Source organism: Thermobia domestica, chromosome 15 (assembly GCF_964235325.1).
Source record: "Thermobia domestica chromosome 15, izTheDome1.hap1.1, whole genome shotgun sequence".
NCBI lineage: Eukaryota > Metazoa > Arthropoda > Insecta > Zygentoma > Lepismatidae > Thermobia > Thermobia domestica.
The window spans coordinates 39,551,607-39,578,384 of NC_137468.1; the positions used below are offsets into that span (position 1 = coordinate 39,551,607).

The 26,778-nt window shown below is 37.0% G+C and overlaps 1 protein-coding gene across 1 annotated transcript in view; it reads left to right on the forward strand.

Annotated features, from left to right (window-relative positions):
* Positions 1-8,427: 8,427 nt before the first annotated feature.
* LOC145671841 (cationic amino acid transporter 4) overlaps positions 8,428-26,778 on the forward strand; it is an 85,074-nt gene continuing 66,723 nt past the window's right edge. The window contains exon 1 of the mRNA XM_081741067.1: positions 8,428-8,593. Coding sequence (XP_081597193.1) covers positions 8,452-8,593 — 142 coding nt within the window. The 5' untranslated portion in view covers positions 8,428-8,451. The remainder of the gene's footprint in view (positions 8,594-26,778) is intronic.

Here is a 26,778-nt window from a genome sequence, read left to right on the forward strand (position 1 = left end):
AGCGATGAGTCCCAGAAGCTCAGTGATCGATACATGCGCTATATTTTGATTTTCGTTGCTGGAAGAGAGGAAAACGAAAGAGAAAAAGAGACAAACAGCAGCTGAGTTGTCGATTCATGGCTCTATTGGCGGGAGTGCATGCGGGTGTAAGAAGAAGTATCGCTCACAAGTTTGACATTTCCACCTGACAATTTTACTACCGAGTGACGTAAACAGTCCGTCCTTTGTGACACTGTGTAATAGCCATCTAGTAAGTACCAACCAATTGTTCCTTCTTTGTATGTGAAAACTTTCTCAAACCAAAATAGGCTATCTATTGCAGTTTCTGTAACATATGGTTACATGTGATTACATATTCTGTGGTTTCATGTCTGAAAACTTTATTGTAAAAACACTTCACTAAAAACATACGAAGTAAAAATTTAAAACTAGAGCTGGCAATATTTATTATTAATCAAAATAACATATTTTGAAGTATGAAAAATAAGTAATACAAATTTTAATTAGCTTCAGCTAGCTTCTGTAATTAGTGTACTGTATCCAAAGTTGATTACTTTTTAAATTTAGCCAACAATGAGATATTTACTCAATCATAAATGTGAAATAAACAGAAGTTACAAAAATAAAATAATTAAAGTAGTAGGTCAAAATAATTTATCACGAATAAATAAAATACTGTTACAATATAATATTCTTTTTAAAGAAACTTTTTTCAAAGTTGAGGTTTAATGCACTGTTTTTTTTTTTTTTCGTTTTATTACTTTGGAAACATCAATAGCTACAGGTGTTTTTATTAGCAGGTACTTCCGTCGGAACACGAAATCGATAAAATGAAAGCAATGCAAAGCGATGCTAAACAAAAACATATGTTTGTCTTTGAAGGTCACGATATGGTTTTAATTATTGATTCAATATCAAATAGTTTAACACGAAACACATAAAAATCAGTCATTAATTAAATCTAAATGAAACATATCGCCTACACACGAATTAAGTTTTAAAAACAAAATGTAATAAAAATCATTACTTTTGCCGGTAATACCAGGAGTAAAATAGAGAAGTGTGATAACAAATTTTAAATTCTTAAAAACAAGTACTAATCAAACATATAAACTGATACGCAGAGGATGTTTTCCCCCGATATTAATGTGTATACTTGTAACTTCGAAGTCCTGTTTTAAACTTAATTTTTCGTCATAGTGCTGTGCAATTAAAAGTTAGAAAAATTGGTTGATTTCACCAAAGCTTTCACTTTAACGTCCTACGATTATGCCCTATTAGGCTAAGGAAGACGGTGATTAAGACAAGTGAATGATGATGGAAGAATTAGTGGAATAAAAATATGGGAGGAAACGGGAGAACCCCGAGAAAACCCACGGACACAATATTGTCCACCACAAACTTACTATAGATATACCTCATTGACTTGACACCTAGTCCTTCGTTCCAAGCGCTGCTATCGGCAGAAGGAATTCCACTCCCTTTCGTATCTGCTCTTTCGCTTAGCAAAGGGTGAATCCTCATTGGCTCAACCCGTAGGTGTGTCGAGGGTGTGAGCTTTAGTTCACATTTTTGCCATGGCTCAAGACATCTTGGCAACACTATAGGCCGTAGATCGGACCGCAAGCACTAGAAATAAACTCTCTACCACTGAACTACTCTTTCCTCCTTGTTTTTTTAATCAATAAGATATTGTAGCTCTAATAGTTGCTGATCTCATGTGAACCTTGTTTAGTTGAGAAGCTACAACGTATGCCTTTCATGTGAGTGGTTCCGGGTTCGATGCTGTCCTGAGTCAAGAGAATTATCAATGTTGACTCAGCATAGCTAGGCATTTGGACACCTACTTGAATTAAGAGAGAGCGAACGCAGACCTTAAAAAAAAAAGCTAGAAATAATGACTGTGAATGAAAACCATAATACAGACAAACAGAAAAGCTATCTGTGTCGTCACAACACAGCCAGGCTGGAATTTTTCTTGTATTTCACCTACAAGTATGTACAATATATACGAAACAAATTTTTCTGTCAATCCAACACAAAGTAATAATAATAATAAAAAATAATAGTCTACAATGTAACACTACCTCTAGTTATAGCAATATTAAATCCAGAAATCCAAACTATTTTGGCAAATAATCACGACCTATTAGCAAATGTCAATAATAGTTGAGAAAAAGTAAATAAACAATACCGATTGTAGATTTGATTGAAGAGATTTAAATTTAAATATCGTTAATTTGAATTATAATTTGTAAATAGAAAATACCTAAATTAGCATGAGAGTTATTTTGCTTTCTTAGACAGTAAGTGTGTATAATGGCACAGAGACCAATTATAGACTTTTATCCAATAGTCGACTATCAATGGTTGAACATCGTCAATTAATACCATTGTCATAAAAAAAAAACTCTCCAAGTCTTCTCCGTAACCATTCAACTATTTTTGATTTCGTTTGATTATTTATTTGTTAACTGTAATTTAGTGTCCTTTTTTAGCACCGAGGCTATATGAGACTTATACATACAGTTTAAGTGGAATTTGAAACACCATTCGTTCAAATTTCAATGGTTTCTCATAGAGAATCAAACCTGAAACAACGTGCTCCAGAGGTGCTCGCCCTAGCAATTAGACCAGCTCTGAGGGCTGATTTTTTTTTCTTATTTCGCTACATCGTTTTGTACATCGGCCACTTTCTGGGTCGAGTTTTATCTTTTCATATGTGATTTAAAGTTCTACTCCCAATCATTAATTTTTATGGGGCTCAATGGTTCAATAGTACAGCACTCTCCACTGCTGCGAGAGGGCCTAGTTCGATCCAGACCGTGTGAGTTTGTGCTAATCAACATTGTGTTTGTGAGTTTTCCCGGAGTTCTCCCGTTTGCTTCCACATTCTAATACAAATTATTTCACAATTGTTCACCTTATAATCCGTCTTCTTTCACCTCCAGGTTTAAACGTAATTGCGGATTTTCATGCAAGCGTCTTTTGCGTTCATTGCTTGCAATTTCTATGGGTTAGCCAACAGAAAATTGTGTTACACGCAGAACAGTACTTAAACAACTTTCTTAATTGGCTATTCAGTCACATCGCAAGCAAAGAACGCAACAGACTCTTGCATGAAAATCCGCCTTAAGACATAAAACTAAAAATTTCATTTCATTTCGTTTCTAACCGTGATTTCTTTCTGCAATACATATTCCAGTTCCTTCATTTTCACGATAATATCTGCCAATTCCTTCGTATTTCTGACGCATGCATTTTTTCTTATGGTTTACACTAGGGATGGCCAGAACCGGTTCCTGGTGGAACCTGTTTTCGGGTCGGAACAGATCCGGTTCTAGAATACCCGGTTCCGAAACCGGTTTTCGGATCCAGATCTGGAACCGGTTCTTCGGATCCATGTCTAGAATCGGTTCTTCGGATCCAGGTCTAGAACCGGATCCGAAACCGGTTCTGAAAAACGGATCTCCAAGAACCGGTTCCTCGTGAAACCGGTTCGGTTGGAACCGAAACTTTGTGACCATCCCTACGCTAAACCCGAGCTGCTGGCAGGCTGCGAACAGTATGCTAGATGAAATGGTGGACGCAACATGCAGGCGCCCAGGCGGCGGCAGCTTGTCTCATTTGGTCAAATAAACTGGGTAACTGGCAAACTCATTGGCTAAACAGGCAAAATGACCAACTAATTTGGCTAAACACCCACTGGTGGACCAAATTTTTTTTCTGGGGGTAGAAGTGGGTCTGGGCGGGGAAGGCACAAGCGCATGGTCCTCTTTGCATTTTTTTTGAAGGTGAACTTTGTGCCTCCTTTATGGGTTTTTGGGGACTTTCGGATCCAAGTCTGGAACCGGTTCCCAAGATCCGGTTCTGAAACCGGGTTTTCAGATCCAGATCTGGAACCGGTTCTTAAGATCCGGTTCTGGAACCGGGTTTTCGGATCCAGGTCTGGAACCGTTTCCTAAGATCCGGTTCTGGAACTGGGTTTTCGGATCCAGGTCTGAAGCCGGGTTTTCGGATCCAGGTCTGGAAGCGGTTCCTAAGATCCGGTTCTGGAACCGGTTTTTCGGATACAGGTCTGGAACCGGTTCTGAAAACCGGATATCCGAGAACCGGTTCCGCCGGAACTGGAACTTTGTGGCCATCCCTAGTTTACACGATTACCCTTATATTCTTACTGGAAAACAATGATTGATATTACTTAAGTTCTTAGACAATTTAGTATTCTGATAGTTAAGAATCACCACAATGTAGTCCTATCCTCTTATTTTGTTTAACCTTTTTTTTTTTAATATTTTCCCTTTATAAGTACAAATAACTTTCAAGTCAACTAATTCGGCTTTAGCTATGAGTTAAAATTTTAATAACCAACTAACTGACTCTATGGTCTATGGGACTCGAGGTTCAATGCTAGGTTCACAAACTTTTTCCATTGACTTCTGTTCTTAGCCAACTGGATTCAGTTTCACTTTGTATTTCCTATTTCTGTGAGATTCATCTTAATATTGTCCTCCCATCTGCGCCTAGGTCTTCCTAATGGTCGTTTTCTGATCGGTCTTCCAGTTAAGACTTCGAAAGCGTTCCTACTTTCTTCCATTCTGGCTACATGACCTCTGCCGTGTCGTGACAAAACGCTGTAACTTTGGCTGAGCAGTTTTGCGAAAATGAGCCGTAAAGTTTTCATCAGAAAATGTGATCTGTATCGCGTAGAACCAGTGTAACTTGACTTTGGAGACACGTTTTTACATGTAATGTTACGTAAATGCATGTTGTGTGATTAAATTAGGTGGAAATTGATTGGTTGAGCATTATTGCCTAGTTACACTGGTTCTACACGATACAGATCACATTTTCTGATGAAAACTTTACGGCTCATTTTCGCAAAACTGCTCCGCCAAAGTTACAGCGTTTTGTCACGACACGGCAGACCTGTCCACCTAAGCCTCCTAGATTTGATTACCCTAACAATGTTTGGTAAACGATATAAATTATGTAGTTTCTCGTTATAAAGTTTCCACCAGTCATCATTCGTGTTTCTCTTGGGTCCGAATATTTATCTTAGGATCTTGTTCTCAAATACTTTCAGTCTGCGTTATTTTCTCAGAGTAAGCGACCATGTTTCGCAATCAAACAGAATTACAGGCATGATTATCGTTTTATATCGCTTTATAAAATTATAATGGATATTTTATTTAATTATTTTGTAAAATTCTACGAATTAGAAATATTTTTCATTCTAAATAATTATTAAATTAAATTTTTATGAAGCATACTGTGATTTTGATTCCTTTTTCTAATTGAGCTGAGCGAAGCGAAGCTCTTATACTCGGGTTAGCCGTTTGGTTGTCCGCGAACTCCTCCTAGACCGTTTGGCCGATCTCAACCAAACTTAGCACGCTGATAGAGTGTGTCATGCTGAGTGACAACATAGGTCGAAATCAAAAATCCGATGTACCATCGAGGAATAATGACCGAAAAACGCTTCCTCCTAGACCGTTTGACCGATCTCAACCAAACTTAGCACGCTGATAGAGTATGTCGTGCTGAGTGACAACATAGGTCGAAATCAAAAATCCGATGTACCATCGAGGAATAATGACCGAAAAACGCTTCCTCCTAGACCGTTTGGCCGATCTCAAGAAAACTTAGCACGCTGATAGAGTATGTCGTGTTGAGTGACAACATAGGTCGAAAACAAAAATCCGATGTACCATCGAGGAATAATCACCGAAAAACGCTTGCATAGACTTAACATGGGGAAAAAGTTTTCACGCGATTTTTTTGTCAACAATTAAAAATGGCATTTGTTATTGCATAATGGCCAGGAATGATTACGTAGTTTAAGCTCGCTCAGCTCATTTCATTGCAATCGGGTACATCCATTGCATTCCTAGTTTTATAACTGTTCGTATTTTCAATCGCTGATTATGTAAAATTACAAGACGATTTGATAAACATATTTAGCTGGTGTATAGAAAATAAACTAAATATAAATACAGTATTAACAAATGTAAATCCATTTCCTTTTCTTTCACATGTACTAAAAATAGATTCGATTATTCCTTCACGTTAGATAGCAGTTCATTAATTAAAGAAGAGATAGCTAAACATCTTGGTGTTATGTTCCATAGTGATTTGACATATGTAACACACATTTCTTTCATAGTAAATGAAGGTCTTAGAAATTTGAGTTTGGTTATTAAGAGTTGGTAAGAATTTCAGAAAAATTGAATCTCTTAAAGTATTTCGCGTATGTCAGGACGGAACTGAAATATGTTTCTCAAATATGAAATCCAGAGTACATCAAGTGTGCTTGCAAAATCGAAAATATACAATCAAATTTCTCAGTTTCAATCACGCTTAAAACTATCCCAAATATAATTCAGCTTCCCAACTAAACACAAAATTTCATTTACCATTGTTAGAAAGGAGAAGATTATCCCATGATGTTGTGTTTTTACATAAAATATTACACAATAGAATTGACTGTATTGGCTTGTTAGAAAAGATCAATTTTAGAGTGTCTAATCCAAACACGAGAAATTGAAATACAGTTCTGTTCTTTTGCAATAAATCGAAAACAAATATCTTAAAGAAGTCTCCGATATGGCGGACGTGTGCTTCCTACAATAAATAGGGTTCACTACTTTGGTTCGATAATAGATATTGTGAATGACAATGAGAATAAATTAAAAAAATACAATTTGATAAGCTATGTTTAGATATATTATAATCAGTATTTTGTGTATATCTTATATTCTAATAACGTATATGAATAGTCTTAATAAGATTATAATACTTTGTTATATTAATTAGATAATAGAGCTTGAATAATTACTCTAACCTAGAATACTTTAATTGGGCAGTAGTCTGTTGTATTTTTCTTTAAATAAATAAATCTATAAATACATTTCAAAATGTAAGCCGTTAATGTACTACTAATCTAATCTGTATTTTTTGTTACTAGTTATTCATATTTTAATGTTTTTGATTACTGGATTATATAACAAAATAATTAAGAAAGCGGTATTTGGAGTAAAGGTCATAAGGCTGGCAAAAATTTTAATTTTGCATTTACTAGAAAAAAAAATAGTTTACCGGATTTTACGGACTATAACACGCACTTTTTTTTCTTCGAAAAATTGCTCCCAAAATTCAAGCGCATCTTATACTTGAAATTAATATAAAAATGTCCACTGTTTGATTTAAAATTCACACCAGTCTTAAAAATGGCCATATATTCGATGCCGCGGCAAAACCTATCTCTATCTGGCAACATTGGATTCAACTGGCTACAGCAGTGCACCGATGCGACGAACATGAGTTGCGGGGTTTCACAAGCTAGGGATTTTAAAGGTCAGTTCGGTTTTATAAACTAAGATTTTTTTCTTAGTCTGGCTTTGCAATCTAACAATATAAATGGTAAAAATGTTACGGTATTTCTTTAAAAAATTGTTTAAAAATTAAGGCGCGTCTTACAGTCCGTAAAATAGGTATAATTTACGAAATTATTTTCAAGCTGTTACTGTTTTCAGCTTTCCATCTAACAACTTTATCATATCTCCAAACGATTTTAGCGTTAACAGAAAAAAAATATATATAGTTATGTGTCAAATACGTTTCTTTGCTGCTAGCTATGTCAGAATCCGGATTACTTTCTTCTTCCATTTATTTTGAATACAATTCAACTGTTGAAATCTCTTACATTAGAGAAAAAAGGATGAATTTATTCCCAATATCTTTCTTGATATATCTTTTGTGAATGGATTAAAAATATTAGAACAGTATAAAATATGTAACAAGAATTTTTGGGAAAATTAAAAATGAATCAAAAGATCTTCTTGGCCAATAATTAGTTTTTGAATCAGGGGTCATAAGATTTTTGAACAGCCCCTAAATCGAGTTTTCGTATTTTCTATGGAATAAGCAGATCATACTGAGTTAACTGATAGTTTGGGTTTGGTTCATAATAATATGTAGTTCTCCAGATATAAGGCCTACAAGAAAATTTTGGATTCAAAATATATTGGATCTTTTGATCCAAAAAAAATTTAAAAATATATATTTTTTTAAATAGGCATCATAAGCTAAATATTTTAACAAGCAAAATATATTTTGATGAGTTTCATCTGCTTACAGACTAAAATTAATATTTCTTGTAAATTGTAAACATCAGACGTCTTCTTTCTGTGCACGCAAGGTTAAATATAACCATTCCTGTGATTGCGGGAATGAAAATTTCTGTTGAAAAAAAAGATAAATAAATAACATTATTATTCAGCATCTTACTGAGTTTAGTTAAATTAATATAGTAAGTTTGGAAATCATAGTTCCCGACAAATATAGCTTTAAGTTAAATGTTTTTCATTTATCACTGAAATGATGGCTAAGCGTTATTGACTTTATTATTGTTTTCAACAGATATTCAATCCGAGCTGAGAGTGTAGCAACATGTCGACCTATAAGCAGAAGATAATGGGGTTCGTCTTTGACGATTTGTGTACGAAAATGAATCGTACCAAGAAGATTCGTGATGATGTTATGGAAACTCCTTTGAAGCGATGCTTGAATACTTTTGACATTACACTTTTAGGTGAGTACAAACACAATATTTAATACTAGCGAATTTGTTACTTAGATTGTTTACTTAGGTCTTATATAATAGGGCTAATTATTACAAATTTTAATGTTTTAACAAATTATCGACTATTAAAGCGGAAACTGTATGTAACTAATACTTTTGGTATTTCGTTCCATGATCATGTTATGACATACGAAATAGGTTATTTACCAAAACACAGTCGACTTAATAACACACAAAATTTTCAAATGTCCGCCAATTTGTCACATACAACATTTTTATTAAAATTATTTTAATCTATTTTATGATTCCTCAAAATTTTCTAAATGAAATTTTCTGCGTTCCATGTGAAATTATTTAAATTGAAATTACTAAATGCAACACTTTAAATTTCAAGAAATAAACTTTTAAGGTGCTGTTTAAAATTATAAAATTCACTGACATTCGCGTTGTCACTCTATCTTCGTAGAAATATGACGGTTTTTTATAACATTACGATGGCTCATGTTAACAAAGCAACAACGCTACAGCTGGCAATAAGGATATGCAATATTAACAAACTATACATACGAGGTGTGATCGAAAAATACGGTGAATAATTTTATTAGAGACAAAGTAATAAGCTTACATGGAATTTGATTTAATTTCCTTCAAAGTACTATCCTTGGTTAGCAATGTATTTATTCCAATGCTGAATTCCTGACTGAAGCATTTCTGGAAGGCTTCTTTTAGAAGGGCGTTCAGCTGCTCTGTCGTGGCCCTCTTAATGTCAGAAATAGTGTCAAAACGTTTTCCTTTAAACACGGTTTTAATTTTTGGAGAGAGCCAGAAGTCGCATGGTACTAAATCTGTTGGGTAAGGTTGATGTGGACAGACAGGAACACTTTTTCCGGCCCAAAACTTGCGGATCAAAAGCAAAGTGTAGCACGGCGCGTTTTTGTGATGAAGAAGGAAGACATTTGTCCATTTAATTCAGCGGTTAAAATGCTTTTCACGGACCCATACGAGATGTTTAGTTCTTCGAAAAGCTCTCGAATAGTCATTTGCCTATTTGATCAAATCATTTGTGCCAATTTTTGCCGTTTTCATCTGTTTTTGACATCGAAGGATGTCTTGATCTTTGCTCGTTTACAACCGCCTCCTTGTCACTTTTGATTTGCACATACCACTTGTAAACAGTCTTTAAGAGGCCTCATCACTGCGTAATTAAAATACGGCTAATTTTACGGTAATTATGTGATATCTTCAAATAGATAAAAGATAATCGAAAAGTGGAACAAGACCTCCCTAGACAATATTATTCTGCGTGAGATACCGTTATCATGACTCATTTATCTGCTTTCGATTTCAAGACATTTAGAAAATCGGCATTTATTTTCGCGTTTCTAAATAACTGCAAACGGAAAGCTACTAGGTAACTCGTGATACCGGTATCTCATGCAAAATAACATCGTATAGGAAGGTCTTGATTCACTTTTCGATTATCTTTTATCTATTTGAAGATATCACGTAATTACTGTAAAATTAGCGGTATTTTAATTTCGCAGTGATAGGGACTTTTAATGTCACCACTTCATCGCCATACACTGATTTTGACATTTCGTGAGCGTCTTTGACACTTTTTTTCCAGCTTACAACAAAACTTAATGTTGGCGCGCGACGGACACTCTTTCGCACGTCCTCACTCTTCTGCCTCTGAAAGTTAACTAACATGTCACAACTCGTTCAAACTCGACACTGACTGCACCAAAAGCTTAAGCTACCGGGCTTACTAGTTGAAATGGATACAACATCGATAGATGGCACGGTGCAACTTCATTCATCGTACTTTTTGATCATATCTTATATGTGCAAAAAATTCCGCGTATTATACTGTAAATGACATTTTTCCTCTAATAAGTTTCAAGTATTATATGCGTAAAGGAGTATGTGTGTCTCACTGTTAGCAAGAAAATAGAGCTCCTTGTGGATATATGGCTAACGTACGCGTCTTCGATCCGGGTCATCTGGATTTGATTTCCGGTGGGAGCCCATCCCAGTAAGCAAGCACATCTACGGCAGGTCTAAGAATGACCTTAATTTCCCGTGATAGACTTAGCCTTGAGTATACCTTTGCCAAATGTAAATTTTCAGTCGTACTTGACAGGTGTGTCAATTTAAAGGAATTTTGAGACTAGCTTTGTATTACGTATAATTCCAAGTGTGTAGCAAGTTTGCAATCGAAGAACTAGCAAGTTTGCAATTGAAAAACTAGCAAGTTTGCTATAACCTTGATTAGCTTTCCAGCCGTAAATACAAGCTTGTGGAAGTCTACAGACTTAGCCTTGAAGACTTGATACGGCTATTAAAAGTCAGAAATGCTAGCAGGAATGTAGTTGTATATGGGCGTCTCTAGCATGTAAAAATTGAGACAGATGATTAGATCAAATAATGCTTCTATACGTTCCCTAGCTGAAATTACATCAAAATCGTGAGGTAAGTAGGAAACTACTCGAATTGAGAGCTAGCGGAAATCGATTTCTACTTCTACCAGAACAATTATTCATAATATTATTCCATCACTTGTACACTTCTGGTCACAAAAAAAAAAAAAAAAAAAAACTAGGTTGCCTTCCAAATGCTAAGTCCAAAAAAAAAAAAAAAAATGAATCTAGATCCTTACGTTCCTCTGATCTGCGATTAAAGGGAAATTTATTTTCCCTCCATTCTGAAAGAGAGTAACATGCGTATCTTACAAGATCTATAGACCATCTTCATGTTAATGCCAAGTAAAAATGTAAGTTACATATAGAATATGATCATAGAAGTTTACAAAAAGAAATATATAAATAATATACAGCTAGACGAAAGTCAAAACCTAGCAAACTGGGCGATACGTAGTGATTCAAGCCTGTAAGAGACAGGATCACCGAGGAAACTAATTATAGACAGACGGAGAACTTCCGAAATCTTACTTTCGTGGCTTGGTGATTAGCATCACGGGACTTTGTAGAGCTGTTTATCTTAGCTACGTCATCATCATCTCAAGGTGAGCAATCTGTCGATTGGTTTGATGCGGCTTTTGACCTTTCCCTATCCTGCGCCAGACTTCTGATTTCTTTCTAGCTTTTCTTCCCTATTTCTTGTATTATTTGCTCCATATATTTCAACCGAGGCCTTCCTTTAGGTAGTTTTTTTTCTGCAATTTCCTCCATAGCTATTAATGAGATTCCTCCTTGTCCCATAATGTGTCTAATAATCTTATCTTGTATTTTCGAAATATTCTTCAATATTGCAATATCTTGCTTGATAGAGTCTAATAAAAGTCTGGGGAATCCTTCTCCTTTTTTTTATTATAAAATAAAATCTTTATAAAAAATTCAAAGTTCTTGTAAATACAGAGTTTATAATATGCTTTTCAGCGTAAAGACAAAATTTCAACACGCGAAAAATAGCTTAAGGTAAAATGTCGTTGCCCATGGCGGCGTCGGGCGGTAATTCAAAGGATATCTCCCTTACTCAACGCAATTTCAGGAGATAGATAGTTAAGGATTACCCCTTTGCTCAATGCAGCCTTCGGAGAAGGTAGTTATAGGAATAGCCGTTTCGCATGGCGGCTTTAGGAGTTGGGAGTTAAGGAAATTTCCGTAGCCCAAGGCGGTCACGGAAGATAGTTTAGGAAGGTTAGCTAACTAATCATAGCACTGGAACTGATGCTTCTGTCCAATTGGGATGCTCTTTTATAGATCCTCTGAAGAGAAGAGCAGTGAGGAGAAGGTAAGCAATCTTCAATCTTCGGTTTCCTTCAGAACTAACTTCGTAGCTTCCTGGTGTCTTCCTTCCATTGTCTGCTGGTTGATTATGTTATCAATACAATAACACGTATTCGTGTCTGAAGTCTGTGTTTATAGTAGTTACTTACATGTAAGGGTATGGAACGTTACAATATACTTCTTGTTTCTTCCTGTCCTGATACCTTGTCCTTCCTTCTTCTGTAGCACCACATTTCAAAGCCTTCCATTCTCCGTGTTTCTCTTCTCCTAGTGTTCATGTCTCACATCCATATAATGCCACAGTCCACGCATATGCTTCCATCAGCCTTTTATTCAGTTCTATGACGATGCTTTCAGTTAGAAGCTTCTGTATCTCTTCGAATATCTCAGCTACATAATATAGAAAATTAAATCATATATTTTAAACCAATTGACAAATCCTTCTCATCTTGTCTCTAATCTGCAGTCTACACGTGGTTCTGGGCAAGGGCGCCGATCCTGGGGGTGGGCCCCGCATTGTATTTATGAATGTACAATATTTGGCATAATCTGAATACAATTTGTCTTAAAATCCTCATATATATGCCTTCCGCATCTGAATGCCCCCTCGCAAATTTACAGAGAAATCGGCGCCCATGGTTCTGGGTTCGATTCTCAGTGGAAGAGTAGAAAAAATAATTTTGCAATTCGTTACTTTCATCAATCCTCCATCTCCTTTAGTCTAAAGGACACAGTGATGGGACCTTATACTAAAATAATAATAATATTTATTTATTTATTTTTATTTTAGCATTTTTCTTGTCTTTAATATATATATTTTTGAACAGACCGTAATATGGAAGGATGTTACCCAAAGAAATTACTTATTCATTATTTCGAGCAGTTGTTTGAAGTTTCATTATGTAAGAAAATACATAAATGGTCAATGAATTATATCTATATTATGGGATACTTTAACATAATAAAACTTGTCAGTTACGTTTGCTAATGAAATGTTCCCTTTACATACTATCTCTCAAATGCTCGTGAAGAGAAATCTGACTTTGACCTAAATTCGACACGGAGTAGTAACATAGTGTTGTTCAGTGCCGTGCCGTGGAAAATCAGCGCCCGGGGCGAGAGTATACGACCCCCATATATATATGAGTGAGGTCGACAGACCAGCTGCGAAACGCAAGAAAATTTTCAAACATAAACCCTGCTTTTCCTTAATTTTGAGCACTTTTTTTAAAATTATTTTTTCTTTTCATTTTATATACGAGTGGAACGCTTTTAGCAAGAGTCTAGGAACGCAAAATGTATAAATCTGACCCTGGTCAGATTGACAAATACTGCAGTTGATCTAAAATATTCCAAGTAATTTTTCTTCTCTTTCTTTTTCTTCCCTTCTTTTCTTTTTCCTCTCGAATTTTGCGCCCTCCTTACTTCGGCGCCCGTGACCGTCGCCCCGCTCGCCCGCGTCCCAAGGCACGGCATTGGTGTTGTTCTTTATGTTGATTTACTAATAATGGAAAAGAACGTTCAGTAGCCACCATTTAATTTACCAGTGATTATTATTATTATTATTATTATTATTATTATTATTATTATTATTATTATTATTATTATTATTATTATTATTATTATTATTATTATTATTTACAGTTGGAAACAATATGATCGGATATTTAATAGGTATGCCAGAAAACTTTAAATTCAAGAATGTGCAAAATCCAACGATATTCTTCCGTTTTTAGCAGCAACGAACGCAATCAGTTTGAAAAAGTCTCCTCGTTAATCAAGATGACTGTTGTATTAGCGTTCAGCTGCAGATCAGGCCCGTAGCCAGCCCAAAAATGTAGGGGGGACCCGGCTGAAGTTAGGGGGGCCCGATCCAACCATATGATAATTCATCGCCATATTATAGTTCATTTGCAAACCTACCGTGAAAATTTTAGGGGGAGAGCAGCAAAAATTTAGGGGGGCCCGCCTCTCTAGACCCCCTGGATACGGTCCTGCTGCAGATTACTGGCAGAGTTTATTCTGAATTCGAGTTCCACTGAAAAGTGTGTGCACTTTTTTTTAACCATCCTTAGTGTTTCTGTGTGATAAGTTTGAATAATATGATAAAGTAGAACAAAGGTGTGTAAAGTCAATGGATTAGGAGAAAATATGAGAAAAAATGTTTCAAACAAAGCGATTAAAAAGAAAAGGCAGGTACTTAATGCTTCACTTTTTTCCTTAGATATAAAAAATAATAAAGAATGTGGCTAATGCGTGTATTTCCGGTGAACGAAGTTGTGAGTTCAATTATCAGTGGTTGGATTGGAGTTTAGCGTTCCTGTGCCTGTCAGAAGTAAGGTATAAGAGATGGATTTACAGCTTGCAGTGTGATTCGAATCACATAAACTTTTGTCTGGAACCGAACTCAAGTCTACAGCAGAAAGCACGGGCGTCTCTGGCGGGGGGCAGGGGGACGCGTCCCTCCCAAACGTTTCGAGTACGAGATAAATGGATCAATGCTGAAAGTATTTAGATCTATATGCCAGAAGTAAAAACATAGGCAGAACAAATTAAAGTTATGTCTGTTCTTAAACATTAGGTTAATGTGATTAGAATGTCCGCCTGACGTGTGTCACTTTCAAAGACTTTTTTTTTTAAGTTACGCATCTTGGTTAGTCAAAGTAATCTCGGCTGTAGGCACAAAATTTTTTTTATTGCTTAACCAGCAACAATTGATTTCCATGGCGAACGGAGCCTGGAGAAGGGAAAGAAAGGATGTATAGAAAGTTTATCTGCGAATTAAGAAGGGAAATCTACAAAGACAGGAAAATATACAAATAGAAGCGAAGATAACAAGTGGAATTTAAAAAGATAGAGAAATTTGAATATTATATATATGAGAGTAAATTTCATGCAAATACTGTAGAAGGACAGCAAGGGACAACTACTATGACAATATAGAAACTAAAGATAGAAATGAATGTTTAATGAGCGAAGTGAGTTTGTGGAAGATGGAAAGAATACATTGAGAAGCCGGATGACAGCAAGAATAGACTGTGCATTTTAGACATTAAAACGGAAAACGAAGTAAACGAGGATGGTTCATTGGACAAGTTCAAAAACATACAGCGAAATGAAGAAACTATATGAGAACTATAAAACTACATGCTGCAAATGTGTTTAAGAACACTGAACAGGAATTCACCGGTAGGAATGTCAAGATGAAGAAATTACCTAAGAATCATATTATATATAAACCTAATTTTTTTCGGCAAGTAGTCTACCAGTGATGAAAGAAAATTATGATGAATTGTGTTGCTAAAGGTAGAAAGAGCGGATGCTATTAGTAAAGTAGATTCCAGTTTACATATAATTTTGACGTGACTTTAGTTGGGGTCTACTAGCATTCTAGTCGTCCCCCCCCAATTTTGCCGTGCCATGGCAGAAATCTCAATTCGGAGTGGGATTGCGACAAATGCACTACAGATTCCTCCTCAAATTGTAGGTCTCATTCTTCAGAATATAACATCTGTGCTCACAGCCAGGGCCGGATTAAGGCTTTTGGGGCCCTGAAGCCGACTATTTCAAGGGGGTCCTATGTTACGAAAAATTCCAGCGCATAAATTTTCTTTGCTGCCTTCCACAGCCTCATAGACTTATCGAAACACCGTGAACTATGATGTAACATTTTAATGTGCTCCAAGTTTACAATAATTAGTTTAATTACATTCGTTATTAATAGTTAAATGCTCATATACTGTAGTGTAACACACAAATGTCATATACAAGCCAAATGGTCAGCAGTACCTGTGAAAACACTAATAGAGTAAAAGGAGAAAAGTCAAATAGAAATAGGTAAATCTGTACAAGGCTACATTGTTAGAAAAAGTTTTCTTCTTATATTTTTGCTCTGCAAAGGATTCTATTATGCCATTAAACGACATTGAAATGACAGAGATATTTCAAAGGAATTGTCACCACAAGCTAATAATTTGGTTTGTAATAGATGCCCAAAATAGCTCACTTCCTCATAAAATAAGTATCGTGAAGACGCTGGTGGAAGAAGATTTAATTCTAGTGATACCGCGAGCGTAGCGAGCGGAAAAAAAAAAACATGAGTCTGAAGCCTGTAATATAATAAGTTGATAGCTATATTTTAGCATTAAAGAAGATATTTTTGGGGGCCCCGGAGCCTGGGCTCCATTGGCTCCGCCCTTAATCCGCTCCTGCTCACAGCTAGAGTTAAATACAAATCAATTAATCAATCAGCAAATTTGAAGATGGAACAAAGACGAAAATTTTCCACTCACATTATATTTTCCATACTTATTCCATTCACATATATGCCACCAAATTTTGTTGATTCGGTCAGTAGTTACTCGAGAAAAAAGTACCACATACAAGCCAAGCTTGGCCCGGCCACCAAATATAGCGATCTTTATTCCTGAAAGATGGAGTACCAGCCCACCAAATTTAGTTTAAATCCGGCCAGTAGTTATTGAGAAACTTAAGGGGGCAGACTACTGAATATTTTTGAAAAACTAATAATTTTTCTTTTGCCCGTTTTTCGTAAGTGGAAAGAGGCAATAAAATGTAACTTACCACAATAATAGATAATGCTATTTTACACCCGAAAATACGGATCGAAAGAATTTTCAGTGTTGCCATCCATAGAAATAACAGTGTGACCAGAATTTGAATTACTCAAAAATCTAGGTAAAAGCAGCGACTAGAAAAATAAACTCAACGGTAATTGATGACTTATCATGCTGTCTATCCTTCTTGTTTACTACTTTTTAAATAATATTTCTATTTATTTTATAAACCTTACATAAATTCTTACAAAATAAATAAGTCATTACAAAATAAATAGAAACATTATTTAAAAAGTAGTAAACAAGAAGGATAGACAGCATGATAAGTCATCAATTACCGTTGAATCCATTTTTCTAGTCGCTGCCTTTACCTAGATTTTTGAGTAATTCAAATTCTGGTCACACTGTAATTTCTATGGATGGCAACACTGAAAATTCTTCCGATTTGTATTTTCAGGTGTAGAATAACATTATCTATTATTGTGGTAAGTTACATTTTATTACCTCTTTCCACTTACGAGAAACGGGCAAAAGAAAAATTATTAGTTTTTCAAAAATATTTAGTAGTCTGCAGCTTTAATAGTTCCACATTCACACGCTTATATGACTTACACCTGGATTGAAACTATTGTATAAGCTCCCGTATGCTTACGTCGCGTCGGGAGCTAACAAAACATTTAAGGCGGATTTTCATGCCCGCGTTAGAACGGAAGCATCACATGTAGCGTATTCACCGTAAATTATTTTCGTTTTCATACATCCGTGCCTGTATTGCGCCAAATTACTACTCCCTAGCTAATGCGCATGCGTAAAATAGAAAGTTTGCGACTTCCGCCATGTTAGTCAGTGAATACAATAGTGTACGCGCGCTACTTCCGTCAGAATTGAACAAATTTCTACTCTGACGCGAGTGTAGCGCGCCATCTCCGATGCGTGATTTCATTGGCTGTTTAGCACAATCGCTCGCAACTCACGGAGGTAAAGGACACATGAAAATCCGCCTTTACGTGTTAAACACAAGATGACAGGTTTGAAGCCACCTGCGAATCTAAAGCCTAGTTAGTAATTAGTAGCTCATAATTGCTTGTGTCTATTGTAATTTTTGAAGTGATGTTCAGTTTTTTCTCACACATAAAAGCTGTTAAAAATTAAATAAGTAACGTTAGTAAAATTCGTCACTATTACATAAAATTCACTTGACACCATACACTCAAATTTATTTAGTAGAATACTAGTGCTATCTAAACAAACTTAAAAATTTGATTTGGTTCACTATTTCTAAATCAATTTCTACTTATTAATATTTATTGTTAAAATTATATTATGTATTAATAACAGTGGCGAAGGGTGACAGTTTCAAGAGGGTAGGCCCAATGTTCTACTACTACTACTACTAATAATAAACAGATTAGACAAATATTTTACTACAGAAATACAAGAAGACGTATTCACATAAATTTAATGCAATTGTAGTTCATCGACAGCACTTATTCGATCCGGATCTCAATTTTCATAATGAAATTGACGTATGTGACTCATAGCTGATCTTAATTCGCCATAATGCCATTTAATTGCTTTAAGTGGCGTGATCGGGTGGGGAAGATGGATTATCGCATTATCTGCGCTTAACAAGAAGCATATGCTGAAACAAAAACTGCTTGTAAAATTTTGTCTTTTATATATATACATTGTACCAATGCATGCAAAACTCTCTTGCCCTCTGTTCGTTCTATTTTCAACACAGGCGTTAGTCTTTGTTCCTTAATAACACATTAATTTTCAAAAGACCACTGACATAGAAGGTTCTTTAATAGCACTTATATTACGTATATTCATATTCTCCACTTACTGACATTTTCTCTCATTCACTTTTGCAAATGTAAGAAAAAAATCACTCATAATATCTCAAAAAAAAAACATACTCTTTCTAATGAATTCAACGAGTCTGATTTCGTACAGGTTTGCGCCAACGCAACGGAATAAAGGGGCATTAGTTTGTGATAATAGGCGTAGCGCCTTTAGAATTTCTTGTTCCAGTTTTTGCGTTGCGTTAGAGTCCGCAAAATTAAGCGAAGTTGGAACGGAATGGAGCCCACGTTATCTTGCTCTTTATGTGTTTGATATATCGAATCGAAATTGAAGGTCTTGAGAGAAACTAGTAGGTAGAAACGAAAGTCGATAAGCGCTGAGGTCGGTCTCCTTCGAAGGTTATACGCTGGTGAAGAAAACGTCATTTCCAACACGTTCTCTCGCGGGATTTTTTGAGTAGCTTGGCGGTAGTTTTTCTGCCTCCTGAGACACTGCTCGGTGAGCCTCCAAGCAGTGGTGCCAACCACGATTTCTTTATCGAACAATTCTTTTTCAACTTAGAAAATATCATGCATTCTGTGCAAGGAAAATTAATTAAATATACATTATAATTTCTGAAAGTAAATGGGTAGGCCGGGCCTCAGGGCCTCTTACCACCCTTCGCCACTGATTAATGATAATAACAAAATGTAATAATTTTTGTAAGTGAGGCCACCATTTTAGCAGACGAAATTCTACTTAAAATAAAAACTAATATTACTTACTCTTTGGCAACGACAATTTGACTTATCATAAACCTGTCAAAATTATAATTCAGATGATACATTCCACGTTCGTCCTTGAATACTCGAGAATCCTATTGCTATTGCTATTAAAAAAGAAACATAAATTCTCATAATTGGAAGTACATTGACGAATTCTTACGAAACAACTTTCAAAATGCAAAGAAATTATCTTGCTAAATACTGAAATAAGATTGTGCATTGATTAGGTTAAGCTTTATTCACAGTAAATTGTTTAAAATGAAACAAAAATTTAATTAACAATTAGTTACAGCTGATCTGAATTAATTCACAATTTTCTTAATAGTCAACGCTGTATTTTTTTTGGTTAAGCCGGTCAAAGGGTTACGCCCTTTCTTCGGAAAGAGGATTTTCTTTATTTATAGGGGGCATTAAGGGTTTGGAGCATTATTTTATTTTATTTTATTTCATTCTTATTTGTGGGCATATTTTTTATTTTTTACTTTTTATTTTTTATTTTTTATTTTTTAATTTTTTTTAATGAGAAATGAGGTGAAGTGCAGGTGGACGTCACAAACACGAGGGTAATGTTAGTATGGACGAGTGAATGGTTATCTTCTGCCCTGGGGCGTCACAGGGCTGATGAAGACAGATGAACCCCGCTGCTAGCAACATTGATGGAACACTAGTGCAGAGATGGATAAATGCATGGACTAAGATGAGGTGGATGATAGATGGCAAAGTCGGCCTTTTGAGGGTCATCGTCGTTTAGAGTGTTATGGTAAAGAGTGAGAAGATGTTGGAGAGGAGTGGCTTGGTGGCGTGGGGGCGTATCATGTATGATGTCCTGTTGAAAGGTGTCTAGGAATATCAGATTTCCTTCTGCAATGACTTTTGTAATATATTTAGTGCGAAGTGTTTCTAAGTGTGGAAATATTGTTGGAAAGTTGATTCGGCGATAGAGGTCGGCAGTCGGTGCTTGTAGTTTGATACGATAAGCAAGTCGGAGAGCATGTCTTTCGGAGATGGCGAGTCTATTATATAGTTCATCAGGGGCAGAGATCCATCAGATATGGCCATGTGTGAGAGCAGGTCGGAGGAATACTTTATAGGTCGTAATGACGGTGTCGGTATGTAAGCCCCAGGTTGTGCCCACTAGCCGTCGGAGGAGGTTTAAGCGGTTCGTTGCCTGTGATCGAATCTTTTGTAGGTGGGGTTTCCAACTGAGTTTAGAATCAAAGATGATCCCAAGGTAGGTAACTTGTGATGATGGGCGGATGAAAGTGCCGTTTACATTAATGTGAAGAAGGGAAGGATTGCGATGGATTCGTGAGCGGCAACGAGGTGGGAGAAAAATAAGAGCTTGTGTTTTGAGAGAATTGATGGTGAGGTGCCATTTGGAACAACAGGAGGTAAAGGCGTCAATTGCCTGCTGAAGTGTTTTATTTATGTTTAGAACAGTATTAGATGTGGCAAGAAAAGCGGTATCATCTGTATATTGGTATACTGAAACATTTGGTGGGAGAGAGGGCATGTCGGCAACATATAAAATATAGAGAAGAGGTGAAAGGACAGATCCCTGAGGGACGCCACAGTGAAGAAAGATCGATAGGAAAGGGATTGGTTAATATTAATATAAGTCGTACGATTGGAAAGGAAAGAAAGTATACATCGGATGTATGAGATAGGAAGATAGAAAGAGTGAAGTTTTGCGATGAGGCCGGCATGCCAAACTTTGTCAAAAGCCTTCTCCAGATCGAACAGTAACAGACAAGATGGTTTTGAGGTATTATAATGATTTGTTATAGCAGTGGTGAGGCGCAGAAGCTGGTCAGAAATACTAATATGTGGGCGAAAGCCGGCTTGATGTAGAGGGATGAGATTATGGTCGGAAAGATGAGTATGCAGACGGCTGACTAGAATGCGTTTAAAGATTTTGCTAAAGACTGATGTTAGTTGGATTGGTCGGTATGATGAGAGTGCAGTAGGAGATTTGTTTGGTTTGATGAAAGGGAGAGTTTTGGAGATTTTCCATTGGGGAGGGTAAAATCCGGTGCAAAGAATGAAGTTGTAGATGGTTGCGAGAAGTGAAAAGAGGATGGGAGGAGATGATTTGATGAGTTTATAGGTAATGTGATCAAAGCCGGGGGCCGTGTTTCGTTTTTATCGGATGGCGGAAGTTATCAGTTTTTATCTTCAGGAGTTATGAGATCATTAAGAGGAGAAGCGGTAAGTTGGTGGTGAAAATTGAGTTGGAGTTGAGGAGCGTGCGGGTTTGCGAGATGTTCCACATGGCGGGTGAGAGTTGGATGAAGTGGTTGTACGGTTGGGGTAAAAATGTCTTGAAAGAAAGAGGCGAAAGCATTTGCTTTGTCAGTATCGGTTTGAAGAGGGTTGTTATGTGAGATGATAGGGTATGAAGTATGACGTTTTTAGCCAGAATTTGGTAGGGTGCGAGGTAGTGGATAGAGTGTTGCAGGCTGAGATCCAACGTTTTCGTTTGTAGGCATCTAAGTAATTGTGGAGCATGCGATTCCAGCGACGATGATGTTCTAATGATATAGGATTACGTGTACGTTGGAAGTCACGGAAAGAGCGTCTAGAAGCAGCAACGATAGACTGATATTGTGAAGGTATTGGAGGTTTGTGCGGATGACGTGTACGAAGAGGGATGTTGGTTTGGGTGGCTGTGTCAAGGGATGTTGTGATTTGGTCCACAAGGTTATAGAGTTCTTCACTAGTGGGTTCCTGTAAATTTTGCAATGAAGTTGTGAGGTCGGTTTGAAAATTAGCCCAGTTCGCATGAGTGTAATCAAAGAAGTGAATTGGCGGGGGTTGTGTTTTGGGGTGTGTGGTGATAATAAGATCAAGGAGTATCGGAGCATGGTCGCTGCCGAAAGGTGGTAGAACTCTGAGATTATGAATAGTAAGAGAGGGAGTACTGATCATATGTCGGGTGAGGTATTGCTTATTGGGCATGATGGCGATGGGAGATGATGGTAGTCGACGGCTAGAATATTAGAAATGTAGTTTTGAAAATGTTGTTTCTCTGTCTGTGGACGACTATGAATATTGATTTCTGCCATGATTATATAATGTCTGAACGTATTGTCGATGTATTGAAAAAAATCGTAGAGAATAGGGTGGCTTGGTCTGACATATATGGTGCAAAGAGTAATGATTTTTGTGCGAAGATATAGTGTGACTATGGAATGTTTTGGGAGATCATGTGGTTTTGGGAAAGTATGAGGACGCACAGGAATAGTATGATAGGTTCCAATTGCTGTGCCATCATTAGCTAATTGATAAGGTCTAGGACAATCATGACATTGTAATTGAAACTGAGGAATGCGGATATAATCAGTAGGTTTGAGATAAGTTTCATTTAGGGTAGAAGCCTGTGCTTTTTCCTCTCGGAGAAGTTGTTCAAAAACTGTTTTGTGAGTGACAAGAGATCGAATGTTAAGGAAGAGGAAGGGGACTGCCATGGTGATTGATAACATGAGAAAGGTTGTTTGGATGGGTTTTGTATTTACAGAGATGGCCATTCTGGATCTGTTTTGGTAGATGTTATGGAAAAGTGAGCATGTGGACCTGTATAGGTGGCAGGAAGTTGTAGGCCAAATAATTGTTGAGCGATTTGGCGACCTGCGGATATGAGGTCGTAAGAAGGGATGGATATTTTGTAGAATGAGCGTCGTGAAGCGAAGCAAGTCTTGTACTGTGACAGGTTCTCGTAAGGAGTTTGTAGGAGTTGTAGCGGAATCGGTAGTGTGGATTGGGACTGAGAGTTCAGGTTTGTCAGTTGGTGGAGCAGGTTTTTGGTGGCATTTGTAACTGTAGGTTGGATGCTGTTGATGGCAGGTATTACATAGAGGTGGTTTTTTAAGGTTGGGGCAGTTGTTGGTTGTATGGTCTTCATTGCAATGTCCACAGCGGGGTGAGTTAGGACAGTTTTTTTTCTTAGGTGTGAGGCATATGTTTGGCACCGTTCGCAGCGGATAGGAAGTGGTGGTGAAGTGCGGGATGGTTCTGCTCTGTGTCGTCTGCGATAGATATAGGCATCATTTTGAAGCAGATCGTCTACTGTTTCTTTGGATGCTGTGAGGACTCGAATAAGATAGATGGGGCCTGACTGACACTTGATACGAATGCATTTATGTATTTCGGGGCCGCGGTGGCTCAGTGGTAGAGCGTTCACCTCTGGTGCTAAGGGTCTCGGGTTCAAACCCTGCTCCCGCCAAGTGAACTTTGTGGTGGACAAACACCGTGTGCGTGGGTTTTCTCGGGGTTCTCCCGTTTCCTCCCACTTTCTTCATTCCACCATTTCATTCATTACTCATCATCACCGTCTCCTTTAATCTAACCGGCATAACCGTGGGACGTAAAACTAAAAAATTTCATTTTCATTTTATGTATTTCATAACATTCGATCGTAATTCATCAAGGATTTCTTCGTCAGAATAGGCCGGTGGAACGCCTTTTATGACTACTGAGAACATGGGCTGACGTCTAGGTGGTGGTGGTTGCTTTTTTCTGGTTGATGAGAGAGCTTGAATGTTGGCTTTGTCGCCAAAGATGTGAAAGCCTGCTTTATTTCGAATTCTGGAGATTTGATTATGATTCCTTTTCGAGTGAAGACTATTTCAGATACATTGGCTCTTGGATAGTATTTCATCAGTTGGATTAGGATATGTTTTTGGATTTGAGTATTTGGTATCAGCATTGGTGAGAAGAAAATTGAAATTCGGTGGAGGTTGGTTTGAAACAATGTCCATATTTTGATCATCTATGTCACTATCGGATGGTTGACTGCAAGGAGATCGTGATCGAGTTTCTTTCTTCTTATTTTGTGACTGTAGAGTATCACCTGATCGCTTTTGAGGATTAGGACCCGTTTTGGGTTTGGCCCCCTTGCACTCCATCGAGTTCAGAGGGGACACACCCACGGATCTTGGAGACTGTGGTATGGCCGAAGCCAGTACAACGTGTTAGATGTAAGCAGAATGAGAAGAGAATAACAACGATCAAATACAGATGTCCAAACGAGATGAGATGATCAGTGATGATGATGATGGGATCCACTCTCCAGCACTGAAAAGTACTGTCAATCCCAGTGAGAGCGTATGCGTGCTAGTCTCAATTGTGCGTATGCTACACAATATCCTCGGTGGCACGTTAACACTTCCCAGCTAGGATAGGCTTGGTACAAAATGCAGCTTGTGACGTATGGTACGTCAAGCTGGTGAAACTGAAAGTGGCGACGCTGTAATCGATTTTCAATAGATATGAAATCCAAAAATTTTAATTAAAATACATTTTACACTTTCTTACAAGTTTGTGTTTATGTTTATACATATACATATTTGGTGCACCTGCGTGTCTAATCTGTGCGTACAATTACCTCATCAATGTTGCGTGTGTTCAGGTGCACCGAGGAGAGATGGAGAGATCTGCTTATCCAGTTGATCCTGATTTCTTATAGTATTTTCAGAAGTTTGGTCCAATTAATCCGGTCTAAAGCTTTCTGCCAGTCGATGAAGCACAAACACAACCCTTCCTTCACGTCAAAAACTCACTTTGATATAACGTCGGTGAACGGGGAAGTGGCGTATTTTTAATTTTTATAATTTTACTGAAGAGTGATTTAAAATGTTTCGTTCAACGTACTACTGAGTTACATATTTCAAGATACTCATTTTCAAACGTTTATACCTCAGTTAGCATAAGGAATTCCTGTATGACAGTATTTAGAGTTGATAGAGCAGGTTAAGTAAAGATTGATGGTAGTCGTAACTTAGAATCGCGTTTTCAGTCGGTGAACGGGGAAGTGGCGTATTTTGATTTTTATAATTTTACTGAAGAGCGATTTAAAATCTTTCGTTCAACGTTCTACTGAGTTACATATTTAAAGATACTCATTTTCAAACGTTTATACCCCTGTTAGCATAAGGAATTCCTGTATGACAGTATTTAGAGTTAATAGAGCAGGTTAAGTAAGGATTGATGGTGGTCGTAACTTAGAATCGCGTTTTCAAGTTACGCCACTTCGCCCCTTCACAGACGATAATTCTCAACTCAATAGCATCTCTGGTGACTTTTCCTTTCCAGAATCCAAATTGTTATTTTTACCATTTTACTTTAGAGCCGCCTGCTCAGTATGTGTGCAATAATCTTTCCTATGTGTAAAATAAAACTAATGTTTCTGTGATCGCTGCACTTCTTTGCTTGCCTTTTCTTGGGTAATGCAATCATTGTAATCTCCAATTTGGCCATTCTCCACTCAGACAGATCTTATTAATAGAGGAAGTCTGTTTTTTCATTGCATTGTCTCCTATTTCCTTGATCAAATCTGCTGTTATGTGGTCGTCTCCAGTGATTTTCCTCCTTTGCACGCCTTTGATGGCTTCTACTACTTCACTTTTAAATATATTGGGTCCTTTTTCTTCACCACACACTTTTTCCTCTGCTTCGATCGCAATATATCTTGGGTAGTTCTTCTGATCATGCGGATCTTTTATGTATTCCTCCAATATTCAAGGATTCTTTGATGGTTAATGGCCACATGACCTAGTTGATCTGCGATTCCAAACGTGCGCATACTTTTCTTACACTTCCGTCCTAATGCCTGTGCTTTCTGATACATCAGATCATATCTGCCGTTCGTTGAAGTTCCATTATTTTTTATATTATCTGTTCCATTTAGACTACTTTTCTTTTGCTTTGTCTATCTCTCTTCTCAATTTGTTATTCAGCCTTCTATATTCTTTGATGTCCGTGGTTTTCACTCTTGTGCTTTCTTTCATCAGTTATTCATGGTTTTCTCGATGCACTTTCCATCTTACCAATGTTATTGTGGAGTTTGTCTAGTAGAACCTGTTTAACTTTTCTCCAACTATTTTCTACATTGCCTACCATATTACACATTACACAGAATATTTCTTCAACCTCTTCTTTCACATCACCGGCAATACTACTTAGTCGATCTAAGTTCCATTTTCGATTTCTCCTTCCATTTTTCTTGATTAACTTTAACCAAGGTTTGCACTTCCGCCACTGGGAAATTGTGATCCGAGTCAATATTCCTCCTGCTAGTGTCTTCACATCTCGTACACTATTTCTGAAACATTGCTTGACAGGGATGTATTCGATTTGGTAACTCTTCTTATCTCCTGGACTTTTCCATGTATGCAGCCTGGTTATTCTTTTCTTAAACTACATATTCGTCACAACCATATCATGTTGTCTACAGAAGTTGATAAGTATTTGGCCCCGTGCCTTTCTTCACTCCAAATGGTCCTATCACATTATTTGCG